General features: G+C 40.8%; 1 protein-coding gene across 6 annotated transcripts in view; it reads left to right on the top strand.

Moving 5' to 3' along the window:
• Positions 1-20,554, top strand: part of BTBD9 (BTB domain containing 9) — a 413,001-nt gene that overhangs the window by 333,816 nt on the left and 58,631 nt on the right. For all 6 annotated transcript variants that reach the window (XM_024983455.2, XM_024983458.2, XM_024983456.2 and 3 more), the window contains 1 exon segment: positions 3,541-3,648. In XM_024983455.2, the coding sequence (XP_024839223.1) occupies positions 3,541-3,648 (108 nt within the window).

The raw sequence follows: 20,554 nt of genomic DNA, 5'->3' as shown, positions 1-20,554 counted from the left end.
GGGCATCTTGTAAGTCATTAACAAACGAATAAATATAAGTAGAAAATGGGTAAAAATGTTCAAGTTCAATGGTAAGTAAAAAGCTGCAAATTAAAGTAATGAAATATATTTCATCTATCAAATTGGCAGTATTTTAAAAGATAATATACAATACTGGTGATGATGTACAGAAGCAAAGCATTTTTATACACTGCTGGTAGCATGAGTATAAATTGGTACAGCCTGTCATTGGGGGCGAGAGGACAGGTATCCAGCTATTTTATAATACATGTCAAGGTGTAATAAACCCTGTTGCAGGAGTTTTACTTATAGCAACTTTCAAAGACAATAATCATAGATCTAGTTTAAGAATGTTCATCACAGAGGTTTCATAACAGTACAATATTGTCAACTACCTAAATGTCCAACAATAAGAGGACTATTTAGATAAATTCTGGGGCATCCATACAGTAAAATTCTATGAAATCAGTACAAAAGATGAGGGAAAATATTTGATGATGCCAAAAAAAAGTTAGTAAAAAAAATATTCATAATAGATCATTAAGCAAAGAAGCAATTTTTACCATGAGTGTGTTTACAAAATTACTGGAATTATGGGTGATCTTCATGTTACCTTGAGAGAAATTAGAAGACTTCCCTAGTGGCTCAGCTGGTAAAGGATCCGCCTGCAATGCAGGAGACCTGGGTTCGATCCCTGGTTTAGGAAGGTCCCCTGGAGAAGGGAAAGGTTACCCACTCCAGTATTCTTTGGCTTTCCCTGTGGCTCAGCTCGTAAAGAATCTGCCTGCAATGTGGGAAACCTGGGTTCAATCCCTGGGTTGGGAAGATCCCCTGGAGAAGGGAAAGGCTACCCACTCCAGTATTCTGCCCTGGAGAATTCCATAGACTGTATCGTCCATGGGTCCACAAAGAGTCGGACATGAGTGAACAACTTTCACTTTCATAGAATAAGTTACTGTAAGACACGATATGCACAACTTTAAAATTCTTTTAATCTGCTGTTACTTTAAGAATCTCTACTACAGCATTTATGAAACTTACTCATAATTGGTTTTCCCTTTATCTTCTCTGTATCCTATATCCTTGGGTCAATCTTTTTCTGTGAAATATTTCAAGATCTGGTTAGAGTCTAACCCAAAAGGGACTGATTATTTTCATTTGGATATACTGGTAGAAACACTAACTCACGATTATCCAGAAGGATGTGGATTATGTTAAGCCTAGCTCTCCATAAATAACCAAAATTCCATTGGGAAAACAGCCTCAACAGCATCTCTCAAAAAGCTTGTGACCAGGGCTGTTAAATAAAGCAAATGTTAATTATTTTGAAGGTTTTTTTCCCCCCTGGTTTAATCTGCTCTGGCAGAGTTATGAATGATTTCAGCCCAGAACATATATGGAACATATGCTATATAAACAGATCCCACGTTTGGAGTAAAAATTTTTTTAAAGAGAGAGATCAACCATCTTTCTAATAGGCTCATATTCATCTTGAGAGCAGACAAACATAGAAGCAAAAAGTACATTTTTAAAAGTTACTCTATATAAATTATAATAACACAGACTAACTGCATGAAAGTACTGAGACACTAGAGTAATATTTGAGGAAATGACTAATGAGAGAAATGATTCACTTTCTTATCAAGCATGCTGGTTTAATCTACAAGTAGAATTATTGGACCCTAAAAACAATAGGGTAGATTCAAGTCTGATTGATTCAGAGTATTTTGAGAGATTAAATAACTCAGATGAGTTCAAGAGAATCGGTAGTATTTACAGTATTACACATCTGTTTATGCTTTCCAAAATCTTTTAACAGTTTTCTCTACTTAAAAGATGGATTCTATCATGTTAAATAATATGGATTTCATCATTGATAGCAAACAAAATCACAACTGAAAGCAAGGAACAAAGGGTAAGAGGAAAGGGGAACACAGTGGCATTTCTGATCTGCAGTAACAGCTTTATAGGTGACACTACAGGTGACGCTGAACTTGTGCAGAGGGTTTTCATTGATGGTAATTGCGGGATTAAGAGGAAGCAATACAAACTGCTTTTGTAGAGCGATAGGTTATAAGTTGTCAATTATGCCCCCCACACACAAACTGGGAGTAAAGAAAACATTTGACAGATTACAGAAGAGGGCTTTCATCCTGACACCAGGTTGGAACCATCACTGAGTTTAGACAAATTCCCGATCAGCTTTAAGCCTCACTTTCACCATATATCATTTGATGAGAACAATAATGCTTGCTAAGAGGATTTTTGCAAGGATGTAATGTTATGTAAAACATTTAATATAGGGCCTGGTACACAGTAAGCATTAAAGAAATGATAATGATCATTGTTGTAGTTGTTGCAAATAATGTATTTGCCTAGCAGATATTCCTGGAGTACAGGCACTGTTTGAGACGCTATGCCAGGTCCTGAGTGTGGAAAACTAGTAAGACATAGATGCTGTGTTTAGGGAGCTCACTCTGTTCTACCTAGTGGAGGAGACAAGTGTGCATACCCAGCTGTAAAACAGTAAGATAGGTATCTTGTATGGGAAGGACTTCTGAGGCTGAAATGATAGAAAACAGTGATCTCTCACCGTAGCAGCACTGTCAGAAGCAAAGTGTTGGACTGTACTCTAATGCCATATTATAATATTTAGATTCTTTTTTATTCTGTTGTTTTAAACTGAGGAATAACACACATATATTACACAAAACTTTTATAAATAGCTTGATGAATATGAATATTTGCATGTGTATATACCCATGTAGCTATCACTAGATCAAAATCACCCCATTTTCAGTATCCTAGAAGGCTCCTTCACCCTTTCACAGTCATTCCTTCCCCAAGAGGGAGCTACCATTCTGACTCTTGTCATTGCAGATATATCTTGTTTCTTTTGAGTTTCTGGTAAATGGAATCACATAGTCAATGCTTTTGGTTCTTATCTGAGCCAAGAAGGGGTATAGGAACAGGACCAACATAATCTTTAAGAAACAAAGATTTCCTGATGAACGTATGTTTGCCTGTATCTCCCAATCAGGTAATCTTACCAAAGCTATGCAGGAAGTCTGGAATGTGAAGGAATCTGAAACATAATTAAGGTCATTGGGACATGCTAGTAAGTACTGCTTAGAATACCCATTAGAAAGCACAGGTTTCCCCATAAACAGTGATTTCAAGAATGTTACCTTTGTTCAGCCAAGACAGCTAGAGGTGAGGGCTGAAAGAAGCACGAAGGAGGATTTGGGGACGTCTCCCTGATCAGCTCATGTGAAGATCTTTGCCTAATGGGGGACAGAGGCTGCCTGGTTGGGTGCCTTGTGAAATAAATCCCTAAAGAAACAAGCCTCTCCCTACAGACTGACTCTGCCTTTCATCATACTTTTGTTGGGGATTCACTTTCTTTCCTTGGTCCTGAAAGTGTGTGGGCAGAAGAGACCAATTAGAAGGACAGAGAAGACATGAATCCCCTCACGCCTCCAGCCTAAGGAAAGAGCCGGGCAGAGTGCTGACCACCTTCTGTGTCTTCCCTCTGCTCAGGTTATTGCTGTGGGACTGTGACGACCGGAGCTACAGCTACTATGTTGAGGTTTCCACCAACCAGCAGCAGTGGACCATGGTGGCCGACAGAACCAAAGTCTCCTGCAAGTAAGTGCCGCTCTTTCAGGAATATATGCTAATTTAAAAGACAGTCTTTCCACTAGACTCAGAAGTTCCAATGAAAAGTCAGATCTGGAATCATCAAATTATATTCTTGCTTGGAGGTAAAAGCATTCTAAATATCCTTTACTTCAGTTTTGACTATTAAATACTTGTATGAAAATTTATACGACCAAAGAAGTGGTCCTTATTTTGTGGTTTGAACTTGAATTTTTTAAATGGCACGTATCTAAGCAGGGACGAGAAAGATACTTTCCGCATGCAATTCTCTCTCAGTTCCTCCCCCCACATCCCACACTAGCCCTTTGGGACTTTTTTCTTCCTTAGAGATTTTTGCTGATGCTGTATACAATTAAGTAGGATTCTGGGACTCTCGCCTCTTCCCCACCCTCATGTCTTTCTCAGGGTTACCTTTAAATATTTATCTCATCTCCATGTTAGTTACACTGTTACCTTAGGTCTCCGTGGGAAACAGACATTCATGCGTATGGCATCTGGGCTCTGTCTGACCTTACCTGGTTGCGGGGGATGCCAGGCAGAAGGGTTCTGAGCTCTGACCAGCCTAGAACCATGTAAATGTAACTACTACTCAGGTTGAGATTAGCATATTTGCAGCATCCTAGAAGGTTCCCTCATACCTTTTCCCAGTCATTACCTGAAAAGAACGCAGTGCCTTTTTGTGTGGAGACCAGTGCTCTTGGAGGCAAGATAAAGCCAGCAGCTGATATTTTTTCTTTTTTATTTTAATTGCGATATGATTCACAGACCATAGACTTCACCCTTTAAAATTGTGCAATTCAGTGGTTTTCCGAGTGTTCAGGGTTGTGCCATCATCACTATGACTATCTTATGTTCCAAAACACTTTCATCACCCCAAAAAAGAAACCTCCTACCCACTAGCAGTCACCCCATTTCCCTCCACCTCCCACAGCCCCAGTACTTTTCTGTCACTATGGATCTGTATATTCTGGACATTTCATATAAATGGAGTCATATAGTGTGTGACCTTTTGTTCCAGGCTTCTCTCACTTAGTATAATGTTTTCAGGTTTCACTCATGTTATAGTATGTGTCAGTACTTCATTCCTTTTTATGACTGAATAGTATTCCATAACATGGGAATATATAAATAACACATTTTGTTTATCCATTTATCAATTGGTGAACATTTGAATTGTTTCTATTTTTTGGCTATTATGAATATTGCTGCTATGAACATTCCTGTACAAGTTTTTGTGTGGACATGTGTTTTCAGCTGTCTTATGAATATACCTACAAGTAGAATTGTTGGATCTTACACTCCAGTACTCTTGCCTGGAAAATCCCATGGGCGGAGGAGCCTGGTGGGCTGCAGTCCATGGGGTCGCAAAGAGTCGGACACGACTGAGCGACTTCACTTTCACTTTTCACTTTCATGCTTTGGAGAAGGAAATGGCAACCCACTCCAGTGTTCTTGCCTGGAGAATCCCAGGGACAGGGGAGCCTGGTGGGCTGCCGTCTTCTTGGGTCACACAGAGTCACAGGACACGACTAAAGTGACTTAACAGTAACAGTAACATAGTAATTCTATGTTTAAGATTTTGAGGAACTGCTAAACTTTTCCACAACAGCTGCACCATTTTGCATTCCTACCAGCAGCGTATCAAGGTTTCAGTTTTTCCACAATCTTGCCAGTGCTTGATAGTGTCTATTTTTTGTTCATAGCCATTCTGGGGTGGTATCTCCTTGAGGTTTTGATTTGCATTTTCCTAATGGCTGATGATGTTGAACATCTTTTCAAGATTTTATAATAGCATTAATGATGGCTTGTTTGCTGCAATGTCTGAGATCCTCAGCATTATTGTATATTAATTATATAGAACACGTGTGCTGGTTAGAGTAACACTTGCTACTGTGACAAACAGTGTTTCAGTATGTCAGCAGCTTAACACAGTAGTGTACTTCTCAGTCAGGAGTGTTCCTGGCTGTCAAGTGACTCTTCACAGATGACTGAGGGACCCAGGTATCTTCTTCTTGTGGTTCTGCCATCACCGAAGGCCTCATCGGCATCATCTGCTTCTGGCTGGCATGGGGAAAGAGCAGAGAGAAGGTAACCCTGGCTCTGAAAGCCTTGGCCTGGGTATGGTCCATTTCATCGGGGAGAGCTAGTCAGTTGCCACACTAGATGCTAGTGGGACTGGGGAAAGTAGTCAGCCCCTGGCTGAGCAGCCGCTTCTCAGGGGAGCACACATCTTGTGGCCATCTCTATGGTAGCATAAGAAAACTCACAGTTATTTAGCAACTAATATTTCTTCACTGCATGGATTTCACCTTATTTTGTCCTGAATATAAATCACCTTGTGTGGGATATTGTCCTGATTTTATAAAAGAGAAAAGGAAGATCTCTTTCACCTGGATCATGTTGCCTCCTTGAACCCAAAGCATTGCTAAACCAAGCTAGATGATGAAAACTGGGAACTGAAGTGATTCATTTATTTCCAAGCTCCAAGAACCCTTTTTGTACACCAGGAAGGCCTTCAAGGCCCATGAACCACCACCAATATATCTTTCCAGAGTCATTGCTGTTGGGTATACAGCTCACAGGCCAGGCCCTCTGCTTCCGCATCTTTTACACATCTTCCTGGTTACAGTCACCCATCTCTTCAGTCATTTTATGTGTTACAAATTGGATTCCTCATCTCTTTTATGTCCCCCTTTTGAAGATGTTATACAGTTGGGTTTTCAACAAGAACTGGTTGACTAACTACTGACAAGGTACATATCATAATGATTTTGAATTTATTTAAATGGGTTTTCCTTGACTCACTCATTCGATTCTCTCCCAGTAGTCTTGCATTAAGTCATGAGCATCTATTTTTCCTCCTTTTAATTTTTTGTTTCCATTAGTTGGTGGAGTTCAATAATTTTAATGTTTTTTCCCTTGTATTTTAGCACTTAGATGCTATAGCAGTAAGTGTTTTAAAGACTAATAAATAAATAATATATTAGAAGAACAAGAGTAATAGCAGGAAGGTGCGTGCCTGTTAACCCTCTAGGAATCAGTGGAGCCAAAGGCTATGATTTCATGTTTAGAGACATAACCTGAGCCTGTTGTGCCTTCCATTTTTGAGTAAGGTCCTAAGAGATATAGTAGAAGATATGCAGATGATAAAAGAAGAAACCCTTTCCTTTTGAACTAATGTACTCTAGAGCAGTCCTCAAGAGAGGATCCTATTAGCTTCAAAAATTATAGCCTGGGTGGTTTTTCTTTTTCTTTTTTTTTTAGTGAAATAAAGTATATGAGTAACATAAATGAAATTCTGTAGGACCTTTAGATATCATAGCCCTGCCTCTTGATAGCATTCTGCCTAGTCAGGGAATCAGGGGACAGATTTTTGCTGTCCTCTGAAAAAGACTAGGGAATGAGATTCTCTGATGTCTCCTTGTAAGTTCCTGCTCCTGGGGCAGGATAGTTTCTTTCTTTCTTTTTTTTTTTTTTTGGTGTCCTTTCTGCTACAGTTGGAACTTTCACTATAAAGGCTTATTTTCTATCATAGATAGTCCTGGTGGGTTTTTTTGTTTTGTTTTTGTTTTGGCTGTTCCACATCTTTGTTGAGGCCTGTGGGATCTTTAGTTGTGGCATGCGGAATCTAGTTCCCTGACCAAGGATCGAAACCGGCCTCCCTGCACTGAGAGTGTGGAGTCTTAACTACTGGACCAGCAGGGAAATCCCAGTAATTCTGTTTTCATATTGACTGCTGTGGAGTTTTTCCCAGCTTTTTGAGAGGTAATTGGTATATAACACTGTATAAGGTTAGGGTGTACAACACAATGATTTGGTATATGTATATGTTGTGAAACGGTTACTGCAATAAGATTACCATCCATCACCTCACCTAGTTACAATTTCATTTCTTATGGTGAGAACTGTTAAGATCTCTCATAGTGACTTTGAAATATACAATGCAGCAGTGTTCACTGTAGTCATCATGCTGTACGTTACACCCCCAGAATTTATCTTATAACTGGACATTTGTACTGTTCAACTTATCTTCAGCCATTTCCCTCAGCACCCAGACACTGGCAACCATCAATCTGTTCTGTTTCTATGAATTTGTTTTTTTAGATTTCACATGTAAGTGAGGTCATAAAATATTTGTCTGTCCCTGTCTAAATTATTTCATTTAGCATAATACCCTCAAGGTTTATCCATGTTTTCACAAATGTATTGGCTAATTTTATAAAATTACTTTTTATTCTTTTTTCATATAACCTAATCCTGTACCTTTTAACCTTACTCCACTTTTTAATCATTGATTCCTTTTCTCTTTTGGCTTCTAAATTGCTGAACCCTAAATTTATGTCAGCATATTAAAAAGCAAATTAAAAAGCAGAGACATAACTTTGCCAAAAAAGGTTGGTCTAGTCAAGGCTATGGTTTTTCCAGTGGTCGTGTATGGATGTGAGAGTTGGACTATAAAGAAAGCTGAGCGCAGAAGAATCAATGCTTTTGAACTGTGGTGTTGGAGAAGACTCTTGAGAGTCCCTTGGACTGCAAGGGGATCCAACCAGTCTATCCTAAAGGAGATCAGTCCTGGGTGTTCACTGGAAGGACTGATGTTGAAGCTGAAACTCTGATACTTTGGCCACCTCATGCGAAGAGCTGACTCATTTGAAAAGACCCTGATGCTGGGAAAGATTGAGGGCAGGAGGAGAAGGGGACGATAGAGGATGAGATGGTTGGATGGCATCACTGACTCAATGGACATGGGTTTGGGTGGACTCCAGCAGTTGGTGATGGACAGGGAGGCCTGGCGTGCTGTGGCTCATGGAGTCGCAAAGAGTCGAACATGACTGAGCGACTGAACTGAACTGAACTGAAATTTGTGTCAGTACAGTAAAATACTAACATCAGGTTTTATTTTTCTATTATAAGTGTAAAACCTGCCCATGGAAAGTTACTTTCAACTATACGAAAAGATATAAGTGAAGAATAAATATTTACTCTCCCATCTTGTTTCATTTCTTAGGAGTAGCTACTTTTGACTATTATTTTTAGTCTTTATAACTTCTGAATTATAAGTAATGCTTTATATCTCTGCTTATTAGTTTAGCTACTTCACTGACTCCTTGGTATAAAAAAATGAATTTAGCTTACTTACCCACGCCTCATTTTTTGTTAGTTACGTTTTTCTTTTTTGTTCTCTTGTCGTTGTTCAGTCGCTAAGTCATGTCTGACTCTTTGAGACCCCATGGACTGCAGCACACCAGGCTTCCCTGTCCTTCGCTATCTCCCTGAGTTTGCTCAAACTCATGTCCATTGAGTCAGTGATGCCATCCAACCATCTGATCTCTGTCATCCCCTTGTCCTCTTGACCTCAATCTTTCCCGGCATTAGGATCTTTTCCAATGAGTCGGCTCTTTGCATCAGGTGGCCAAAGTATTGGAGCTTCAGCTTCAGTGTCAGTCCTTCGGATGAATATTGGAAGTGAGAACCCCACTACTGTTACTTCTTTTGAAATTAGACAAAATGGTTAAACCTCTATTTTTGACCCATCCATTGTAGATAGTATTTCTTGACTCCCTACTGTTTAGTGAAGAAATTACCATGACTATGTTTCCCTCTGTCTCTCCCCATCAATTAACTGTCCTAGCTCATTGAAACTGTGAGATTTATGGTATGATTTTCTGGTTTTTGACTTATTTAAATCTTCCATGTGTTGGCCATAAACTGATTCTGAAAAGGGAAAACCACTCAGAACTCACTGTAACATTATGATTATATAAACATTGTTCACTATAGACCTAGTAATTCATTGGCTCTGTAGTAAAAGAAATGCTGTTCCGTGTCACTAAACTTGTGTCGCTCTTGGAAGAGTTATACTATGTTCAAATCACAGATTCAGCTTTACTACAAGTGCCCAGAATTATTCCATAAATGATAAATAAGTAGCTTCATGATAGCCTGCTTTTTGTTTTCCTAGAGTTCCTAATTGCTTCTTTTACCTGTTACCGAAGCTTCTGAAGCATATTTTCTTCATTATTTCATTATTTTCCTGTTTTTAAATTGAAATATAGTTGATGTACAATATTACATAAGTTACAGGTGTATAGTATAGTGATTGCCAGTTTTTAAAGGTTATACTCCATTTGCAATTATAAAACATTCGCTGTACTCCGAGCATTGTACAGTATATCCTTGTAGCTTATCTTGTACGGGATGGTTTGTACCTCTTAGTACCCTCCTCACACACTTGTCATGACTAGTTCTCTGTATCTGTGAATCTGGTTTTTTCCCTTTTATTAGTTTGTTGTATTTTTTAGATTCCACATGTAAGTGACACCATACAGTATTTGTCTTTCCCTGTCTGACTTATTTCATTTAGCATAATATCCTCAAGACTATCTGTGTTGTTGCAAATGGCAATATTTCTTTCTTTTATGACCCAGTATATTGTATGTGTATACACACACACACACACACTACAGCTTCTTTATCTATTCGTCTGTTGGTGGACACTTAGGCTGCTTCCGTATCTTCACAATAGTAAATAATGCTGCTATGAACATTGGGGTGCGTGTGTCTTTTCACATTAGTGGTTTTGTTTTTTTATATATATACTCCCAGGAATGAAATTGCTGGGTCGCGTGGTAGTTCTGTTTTTAGGTTTTTGAGACACTGCTGTAATGTTTCCAACAGTGGCCACACCTATTTACATTCCCATCATTGGTTAATTTTTGAACAGACTGCTTCTGAGGCCTACTCTACAACTGTGATAATATGTTTTTCTTTTTGTAGAATTTAGGTAAAGGAGTAATAAGACCCTTTATCCTTTGTAGGAGATACTGTCCTTTGGCCCAGTTACCTTTCTAGATCCTCTTCCCCTGAAAACCTGAGAGGAGTGGAATGTTGGCTGTGTTATCAGGCAGCATTGCTTATGAATAAAATCACCATTGATTGGTAAATTGCCTCTAGCCTGGGAGAACTCCCAGCTATGGTTTTTCCAATAGTCATATATGGATGTGAGAGTTGGACTATTAAGAAAGCTGAGTGCCGAAGAATTGATGCTTTTGAACTGTAGTGTTGAAGACTCTTGAGTGTCCCTTGGACTGCAAGGAGATCCAACCAGTCCATCCTAAAGGAAATCAGTCCTGAATATTCATTGAAAGGACTGATGTTGAAGCTGAAACGCCAATACTTTGGCCACCTGATGCAAAGAACTGACTCATTGGAAAAGACCCTGATTCTGGGAAAGCTTGAAAGCAGGAGGAGAAGGAGACAACAGAGGATGAGATGGTTGGATGGCATCACTGACTCAATGAACATGAGTTTGAGCAAGCTCCGGGAGTTGTTGACAGACAGGGAGGCCTGGCGTGCTGCGATTCATGGGGTCAAAAAGAGTCGGACACGACTGAGCGACTGAACTAAACTGGGAGAACTTTAAAATATCTGATTGGAAGTCATAGCTTTGTGTTTCCTGACTGTGATGAGTTGTGATTAGACGTGTCCCTTGTGAAAGTTCTGGGATCTGTGTTTATGGAGCTATTTCAAGAGAGATTCATTTCATTTTGAAATATGAGGCTTCTAGACCAGAGTGGCTTCACTCTCGCTCAATATAAGTTTTCTGTGCTCATCTGAGCTGTCACCTGCGTGCCAGCAGGAACGGCTCTTGTACAGTTGTGTGGCCTGCTGCAAAGACCCCCTGAGGAGAAATGCCTGCTGCTACCCTGAGTAGGAAACTCCTGTTCTTACTCCTAGGTGAATTTGAAGCCAAATATGAATTGATTGGGTCTTATTTAAGAAGATCCCTCATGAGCATTACACAGAGTAAATCTATAGGTACTTTTTTCAGAAACGATATGTGGAAAGCAAATTTTCAGAATGCTTGCATGCCTGAATCATAGTTTGACTGGGTGTAGAGTTCAATTCCTTCAGAATTTTGAAAGCTTGGATTTATTGCCATCTAGCATCTAATGTTACTGAAGAGAAAAATCTGATATAATCATATTCTTATTCTTTGTAGTAATTTGTTTTTCCCCATAGATACCTTTAGGATCTTCTCTTTATCTTTGAAGGTCTTAAATTCCACAATGGTATGTATGGCCCAGTGTGAATCATTTTTCTTCCATCCTGCTCAGTTGGCTGCTCTATGGAAGTCTGCCTAATTCCCCTCAGATTTACGAATAATATTTCATCCACCTACCATTTTCTAGAGATTCAACAAAATCTTGATTTGCTAATAGCCTTTCTTTCAGTTTGCAATACTATTATGAATGTATTCCCTTTGTATTTCTTTGATGTCCCCTCATTGGTTTCCAGGAAGGAAGCAAGGTAAATGTGCCTATAATGTCAGCTGTATTGAACTTGAATTCCCAAAAGCTCTACCACATGGGCTGCTGATATTCCCCAGAGACCCCTTTCCTTTCCTTTCCTTGCTTGTGCTTGGCTGCACTTCTCTCATCTAATGCAGCTGTCTTGCTTCCTGCAAAGCTTGAGCTCCTTTCATATTGACCTCATTTGTGTTCATTTTTTAACCATTTCTTCACTTTGTCATAGCCCCATTGACTAATAATTGTGTCTGCCAAAATATTAGTGATCTCTGCCATCATCTAAGACTATGCCTTTGGCAAACATTTTGGCAAATATAAAATATTAGATATAAAAAATTGAGTATTACTGAAAATTTTCCTTTTCTGCTTGAGAATTCTGTCATCCTAATCTGAAACTACCTAGCATCTCTAGAGTTTAGCCTCATTTTCTCATAAACTGTCTATGTGCCTGCCAGATATACTACCCATATTTCCTTTTGAATAAGTTTTCTTCCTCAGCTTAAGTGTTCATTAAAAATAATGTTGTGAAGAGTTTTTAGGGAATTCTCTGGTGGTCCAGTGGTTAGGACTCTGCACTCTCACTGTTGAGGGCCTGGGTTCGATCTCTAGTCAGGGAACCAAGATCCTGCATGGTGCAACCGAAAAGGAAAAAAAAAAAAAAAAAAGAGTTTTTAATAACTTAAGAAACTACTCAGTCAAGATTTTTAAAACAGGACTGAAAATTATAGAAATATTACCACAAGTAGGAAAAAAACTATGAACTAAGAAGAAAACCACAAGGAGACATGCTAAAACATTAATAAGATTGACTTGGTATATTAGGCTTAGAGAAATTATTTCTGGTTCCCTACGTTTTTGATCAATTTACATGTACATCTCTTAAAATAAAAAAGAAAACTTTATTTTACAAGTATTTTTTCTAGCTACAGCCATTAATGTTTTTAGAGATGTATCCTTGCCGTTATTTGAGTAGCATATGCTGGCAGAGTAGCGTGATTTATTCACTGTCGACAGTAAATTAAAGAAATTAAACGAGTGCTGCACATAGCAATACCCTACTGGCCTTTCAGAACCTTGAAGCCACTTACGCCAGCACAAGTGTTTCCCTGAAAATGACCCCTGAGCCCCCTCTTCCTTATGCTTCTCCCCTTGGTCCTCTCAGAGCCCCGCTCTCCAAGAGTACTTCTTCCTTTTGTCTTTCCTCGGTACTTTAGAAGTCCATGTCCACTTGAGTCTCCCCACTCAGGGGGGCCGGGCCTGCTTGGAGCACCGCCTGGGATCAGGCAATTTCTGTAGCATCCTAACTTTGAAGCAGTTCCTTCCCTGGGCCTTCCCTGAGGAGCACTGTGACTGTGCCACCTGCCGAGGCCTCTGTGGGGACAGCTGCTCTGCCCCCTGCATTTCAGCCTGACCGCATTCGTGTCTGACAAGCAGCCTGTCCCCATACTGAATGTACTGTCATTTAGTGCTGGGGAGGGCCGACATTCTGTTCTGGGGTCTGTTCCTGTAACTGATGCTATTTGTTCACTAGGAATCTCAGGACCAAGAGTCATGTTTCTTCCTCTAAGTGCTGCAGTGGTTGAAGACAACGGGATAAATTAAAGGTGGAGAGTTACAGCCTCAGTAAACTCTGCCAAAGTGTAGCAAGATTGAAACACGGGACATTTAAACCTAGACTCTTTATTTATCTTGCCTGCATCTTCTTTGCCATTGTTAGTGATAAAGCTGAAAAAGCTTCCTTGCCGCCAGCTTTGTTTCTTAGGCTGACACTTCACAAAACGAAAATCTCAGGTTGATTCCAGGAGGGCACTGCTAACCATGTGACCTGGGGGCTGAGTGTCAAGGGCTTGGAGTCACTAATGTGATGCAATAGAAAGAAAGTAGGTTTTAACAGAGGAAATAACTTCACCATTGAGACTGCTGATGAGAAGTTCCTGGTTAGTGTCAAGTTTTAGTTTCCAGGATGGGATTGCAGCTCTTGGCTGTCCCGTAGATCCTGTGTTGAAATGTTACCATTTCTCGGGAGTCTGCTGGGGTAATGGGCCTACTGCCCTCCTCAGAGCCCCTCCCTGCGAGCTTGGAGGGCTGTGCTTGCTGCTCCTTCTTGAAGTGTGAGCCAATTAATGGGCTCTGGTTGTGTAATTGTCACTTCTAAATGTTCGACGGAGATTTTATTTTTCTCTTTTTGTACTTAATTCCATTTTTCTACACAGCATTTGACAGCAATGAGAAAAGCTAGTCATGTTCTTTCCTGTGTTTTTTTTTAAAAGGGCAAACATTGCTGTTACTTTTGTCAAGAGTTTTAGAACTTGAATGATAGAGAAACATGTACCTGTAAAAGGAATGGCAAAAAAATGAGAAAACAATGGAATTCAGGTAAAACACAGAGGACAAGTCTGGTTCGAGGCAGACCCCCGTGTCACGATAAGATATCAGAGCCTACCCCTAGAAGGCATCTACCTGTCACACCAGACTTGGAGACACTTGTTCATCAACCTTTCATTTGTGGGTTTATGAGTAGCAGGATTCGATGAGTATTTTGGAATGAAGAACATCAAAAGGGAGTCAGGCACTCCTCCCTGCACACCCAGAGAAGGGATTTACCTCTGTGTATTGCAGAAAGTTTTTAAGGAAAAACTTATTCCTTTGTTGGAAGCCATATGGAAAGTAGATTTCAATGCTCAGTGTGTGAACTGAGTTATAAGTTTAGAGCTGTCTGCAGCTTCTGTGGACTGCTAGTGGAGAGGCTCCATCCCACCCAGACCATCTGACAGGTGATGGCTCTGGAAAGAAATGCAGTCTCCTCAGATAACCAGTAATCAGCCGGGAGAAACTGAGAGCTCTCTTCCCTCTCCCTTGCTTACCCAGAAGCCATGTTATTCTGTGAGGATAATAATTTTTCCATGCCTTTTATAAAAAAAAAAAAAAAAAGTCAGTAAAACTTTATCAGTGAGCTGTGTGGACACACTTAAAATGCACATAATCAGAAAGATTTTTTGTTTTTTGGAAATTGCTTTCATATTAATATTAAATTTCTAATGACAAAGATCAGTCAAGACCACCTAGGCTAACTAGCATCCTCTCTCTCCTCTGTACTTTGCTCTGTTAACTGACCCACCCACCCCCGCCGACAGTCTCTCTGTACCCTTTCTTAAGTTGACCTCACTCACTGTAACCACAGTGGCATTTTCCAAGCACAACTCTTGTCCTATATCTGCTTAGAACCCTTCATTGGCTTCCCATTGCTCTCTGGACGGAGTCCATAGTTCTTCACGTGACCTTGAGGCCTTCACACCCTGGCCCCCTCCTGCCTCTCCAGACTTAGTCTTCATTCCCCTCCTTGTGTTCCCTCTGTTTACATCATCCTCACTTCCTCTCATATTCCAGCTCGAGTCATGCTCTGTCCTCCCACAGGGCATTTGCAGGTGCCATGGCTTCTCTCTGGAACCCACTCCCCTGCTCTTTATCTGGTTAACCCTTATTATCCTTTTGTTCTCAGTTCAAGTCTGCTTTCTCAGAAACTGCCCTGACCACCTGTCACGACCATTGCTTTGCTCTTCCCTCTCATAGAACCCAGCTTTTTTCCTTCACAAGTGATAACTACAGTTTACACTGAAACTCTACTTAGCAAGCTTATTAAATTACTGTTGTTCTTTCCCCACTAGAGTGTAAGCTCCAGCAGAGCGGGGATTTGGTCAGTTTTACTTGCTCTAGCCATGGTCTCTTAACAAGGACCTAGCACTCGGACTGTAAACAGATGAATGGATGAGGGCCACCGCTCTGTCTCCAGTCATGCATACACGTTGGTTTATTTTGCTCTGCTTCTGTCCAGAGCTCTTGTCATCATAGGGCTCAGTCAGGACCTGTGTCCATCCCAGCTCAAATGCTGTCACATAGAACTAGGAGGAGTTTGTGGGAAAGAATAGAAGTTGCTTGTTGCCCTGGTACTATAATCCTTGTGGACTAGAAATGTGTCTTCCCAGCTTCCCTTTATTAACCCATTATTGATCTATCATCCTTGATTCATTTATAGTCTTATTCCAGAGATTCAGCCATTGCCAGAGGTTTAGTTTTCTCTGGTCTCCACCATCTATCCTTGCCCCTCAAGTTAGTCACTATATCCCCCAGTAACAGTTTATCACTTTAGATTGGTTACTGGCTGGATGTTTATTTTTAAATACTCTTAGAGTAAAGTTTTTCTTTATGGAGGGGTTGAGTGCTTTAAAAACCGTTTGCCAGCTGTGCCCCTTTCACTTTGGAAATTGATTTGATTTAAAATCCCAAGTTTGTCAGGTTAATATGTTTCGGTTGTTTCTCTGGACTTTCAGAATAAAGGGTTAAAAAAGAAGGAAAAAAAAAAAAACTGGCATTGTCTCTGGGGAGGAACTCGAAACCACTTGCCAGACCTTGTTTCTCCCAGCAGGGTAGAGTCTTCTACAGAACAGGTCTCACTCTGGAATCCTGGTACTCTGGATCCCTCCCAGAGTTTTAGGATGGCTTGCAGAGGGTCCAGAGAGGTGCTTGGGATACACCCCTTACCATGAGCAACCCTAGATTATTAACCCCTTCTCTCAGGTGCTGCTGCTGCTGCTAAGTCGCTCACATCGTGTCCGACTCTGTGCGACCCCATAGACAGCAGCCCACCAGGCTCCCCCGTCCCTGGGATTCTCCAGGCAAGAACACTGGAGCGGGTTGCCATTTCCTTCTCCATTCTCTCAGATAGGCGTTGCCAATAAAGCAGTGCAGTCTGCCCTCCTACCCTGGGCCTCTAGTCAGAGTCACATAACCCTGAGTAGGCAAGCAAACTCTGTACCCAGAGACACCAGAATAACGGTTGCTGCAGAAATCCATTCGTTAAAATGAATGGTCAGCATGTGATCTGCTAAAAAGGAAAGCCGAGCCTGTTTGTTGGTCAGTGAACAAAGGCAGCAGGAAGGAAAGTCAGTGTTGTTTTGACTATATCTTCTTAGAGTGACCTGCCTCAGTTTGTCCTGGGTCAGAATAAGAAGTGCTGTCATGATAATCATGCCCTGATTAACACTAACTCAGCTTAGTCCCAGGGTGCTAAGAGGCTGATGTTTTCTTCCTCGGTTAAAGAAAGAAAAGAGAGAGAAAGTATTCCTGTTAATTCAGGGGTCCAGCATGCACATAGAATTAATTTATAGAACTAAAAGGGCACTCTTCCTTGACTATCTGATTTATTCTCTTGCCTCAGGGGTCTTTTCCATTCATATTTTCTATTAAATGTTGGCCCTTTCTAGAATGGCTTCTCTAACTCAGTTTGTCGAAAACTAGGTTCATCTTCATCTTCCCCATAAAGCAGCTCCTCTCTTGATGTCCCTGCTCGAATTGGTGGTGATACAACTTCTCCTGGGCACCTCTTACCCCTCTGACTCTTTTCCTCTCCTTTGCCTTCCACAGCCAGTCAGGCACCATGTCTTTTGTTTTATATAATTTCTTCTTTTATTTCTATTCCCTGTGTTCCCTCCATCTTAATTCAGACTCTCATACCTCTCTCCCAGAATATTATATTGGCCTCCAGTGGCGTTCCCTCAGTCTATACTCTGTTTGCATCTGTTGCTGTTCTGGTGTCTGGAATACTGTTGCTGGGTTATCCTGGCTGTGGTGTCTTATTTCCTCGTACAGGGACCTCCAGTGGTCAACTGAGAAACCCTCAGGTCCTTGCTTGGGTCATCGTCTATCTCCACATGACCAGCTCTCCCCAAACTGCTTGTTTTCAACTATCTGTCCTACTTTTAGACCTCACATCCAGATTTCAAGTATATAAATACTACATCTCTCTGACTCTCACCAAACTTTCTAATCTTTATCACTTTAATTCTCTCCTTACAGGTATCCTACTTTACTTTCAGTCTGGCCCAATTACTGTTGCCAAATGAGTCCATGTTTTAGATCAGCTAATTATCTGTATTTCTGCTGGCTAATCTTCAAGTCTCTGCCCGTCCTCTGTTCCCCTTAAGACCCAGCCAGAAATGCTGAGTTCTTCCTTGATCTTTCTCCTCCCAAATACAAGTAATTTGCTCTATTAACTGAATATTCACTGTAATCTGTTTACATCTAAGTTAATAACATTCACTTTTTCTTGGATCCATTTCAGAGAAGGAAGGAAATAAGGGGCTAGGCTGGGAGGAAGTTTGCTTTCTACCAATCCAGTCATTTTTCAAGGTGCTATGCTCCCCCACTCCCATGCTGCCTTGGAAGGACAAGCCAGATTTTTTTCAGAGTAGCCTCTGCTTAATAGATCTACAATCAAATACATAGCCCAACTGACTTTGATTGAGTCATACTTATTGAGTGACCCTAGTAGATAGAGGCAACATTGTGAAGGAAAATGCTGAGGAACCAGGAAGATGTTTCTCCTCTGAAGGAACTTACAGACTCTAAACAACTTCCAAACATTTAGGAACCATCATAACACACACACACACACACACACACACACACACACACACACAGTGTAAAATACAAAACAGGATCCTGGAGTTCTAAAATATTGTGACTCAGAGTACCTTGGAATTCATAGTCCAGACCTCTCAGTTTATTTATGCGGATCTGAGACAGAAGGCACAAGTACGTTTCCAAGTCCTCATCTAATGAGAGAGTCCAGATTAGAACCTGGATCTTCTGATTCTGAATCCCCTTTTCCCTGGAATTTTGCATGGCCTATAAGACCACAGTAAAAAAAAAAAAAAAACAGAGAAGGGCTGTAAGCATATAGACATGATCAGAATGTGGCGTAGGATTAGGTAATTTTTCTGGAAAAAAGCATTTGAGCCTGGCCACCTACTATTGGCTGCATTGTAGCTGGGAAAACTGGTTATTTCCCAACCAAAGGGACCTGTGAGCTTCAGATTTTAAAATCAGACATACAGGTCAGAAATAGACTCTTTAAGAAGGTAGGATGAAGACTATAGATTACAAAGAAGTCCACTTATATTTCCACATAATTTCCTACCTTACTGTCACTATGACTTCCTCCACACAGTATTAATTTGACCAGCCTATTAGCTGTATCATAATTCATACTTTAAAACTTGGTTTTAAAATTATAGTCTCTAAACCAGATTACCTAGGGCTTCATTATCCAGGTTTAGAGTTATTAGCCTCTGTTTTTCTTCCCTTTCCTTCCTATTGCCTACTTAAAAAAATCATTACATTGTTCATTAGGCCATTTATTAGATTATTTCCTTCTACCAAAAGAGACTTGTATTTGTGTTTTTCCTCTGTTTTAAGCCAAGATCCATAAAGCATATTTTCCCCTCAGTTGACATTTTCTTTTCATGATCCCTTGAAATGGAATGTAAGTGAATTTCACCATGGTGGTTGTAAATTACATACTGAGTATCAGTAATAAACATTTCTTACAAAGTTTAAAGTGTAGTTTCAGAGTGGTGATCATCTGGAATTGCACACATTTACCAGATGTTTTGGAGGGAGTTAGTGAGTGCTTTTTGCTCATACACTTTTCACCTCTTGATCCAAATTTATGCAGTGGTTCACAGTCCACATTAAAACAAAAACCTAAAGTGAGCAAAAGAATGTTTGTGTTCTTGGTGATGTGGCTGCAGTTTTGAAGGGAAGGTGTGGTGAGTAGTCATCTTGTTCATCCTTCTACCTCCAGGCAGGGTTGCACAGTAAACGTGTCCCAGAATCCTGGTGATTTTCCTCTCTTGAAAAACACTGGATAACAGCCCTTGCTTCCTCGCCTCTGGCTCTCAAAGCCTTCAGTGTACATTTCATGCGTGGGGGATGCTCAGGCAAAGGAGGGCAGCGCATGTCGGTGCCGCCACTGTCAGATGAAAGTAACTTGTTTATATTGTTCCTGTTTCCTTCCTGGTTCTCTAGGGAGTTCCCAAATTCTCTGTAGGATTTGGCAGTGGATATATAGGCTTAAAAGAAACTCAGACTGCTGGAGCTTTGAAATGTACGGTCTTTCCTCTAGGGTGTGCTGGGGAAGGGGAAGGAGGGGCTTGTGGAAACTTGGTTATTTGTTTCACATTTCTGAATCTTTTCATTTTTCCTAAATTAAAATAAAAATCCAAACCTATACTAATCTAATGTTAAAACCCCAAGTTTAAACTCCCAAGAGGGTATGACCCCAAAGTTCATGTTCTCATGTTCTCAGAGCACCAGTGGGCCCCTGTGCCATAGCCTCTGCCTGTTCGTAGGGGCTTCTGAAGACCTCAGGTGCACAGCCACGTGGCTGGATTGCCCTGAGGGGACAGAGGGCCACAGTAAGAGTTAGGGACCAAGTTTTCAGTGAGGCGTGGCGCGTGCTGTGGTCCACAGCTGCTGCTGCCGCCGCCAAGTCGCTTCAGTCGTGTCCGACTCTGTGACCCCATAGACGGCAGCCCACCAGGCTCCCCCGTCCCTGGGACTGTCCAGGCAAGAACACTGGAGTGGGCTGCCATTTCCTTCTCCACTGCATGAAAGTGAAAAGTGAAAGGGAAGTCGCTCAGTCGTGTCCTCCACAATTGCAAATGCCTTCAATTTGGGATCTCTAGTCTGGCTTTGAAATGTATACCTTCACATTGCATTAATATCATTGTCATACATTAATATTA

The sequence above is a fragment of the Bos taurus genome, chromosome 23 (genome assembly GCF_002263795.3).
Source record: "Bos taurus isolate L1 Dominette 01449 registration number 42190680 breed Hereford chromosome 23, ARS-UCD2.0, whole genome shotgun sequence".
NCBI classification, from domain to species: domain Eukaryota; kingdom Metazoa; phylum Chordata; class Mammalia; order Artiodactyla; family Bovidae; genus Bos; species Bos taurus.
Note: the sequence above shows the minus strand (reverse complement) of the source record. Positions and strands in the feature narration are given on the sequence as shown.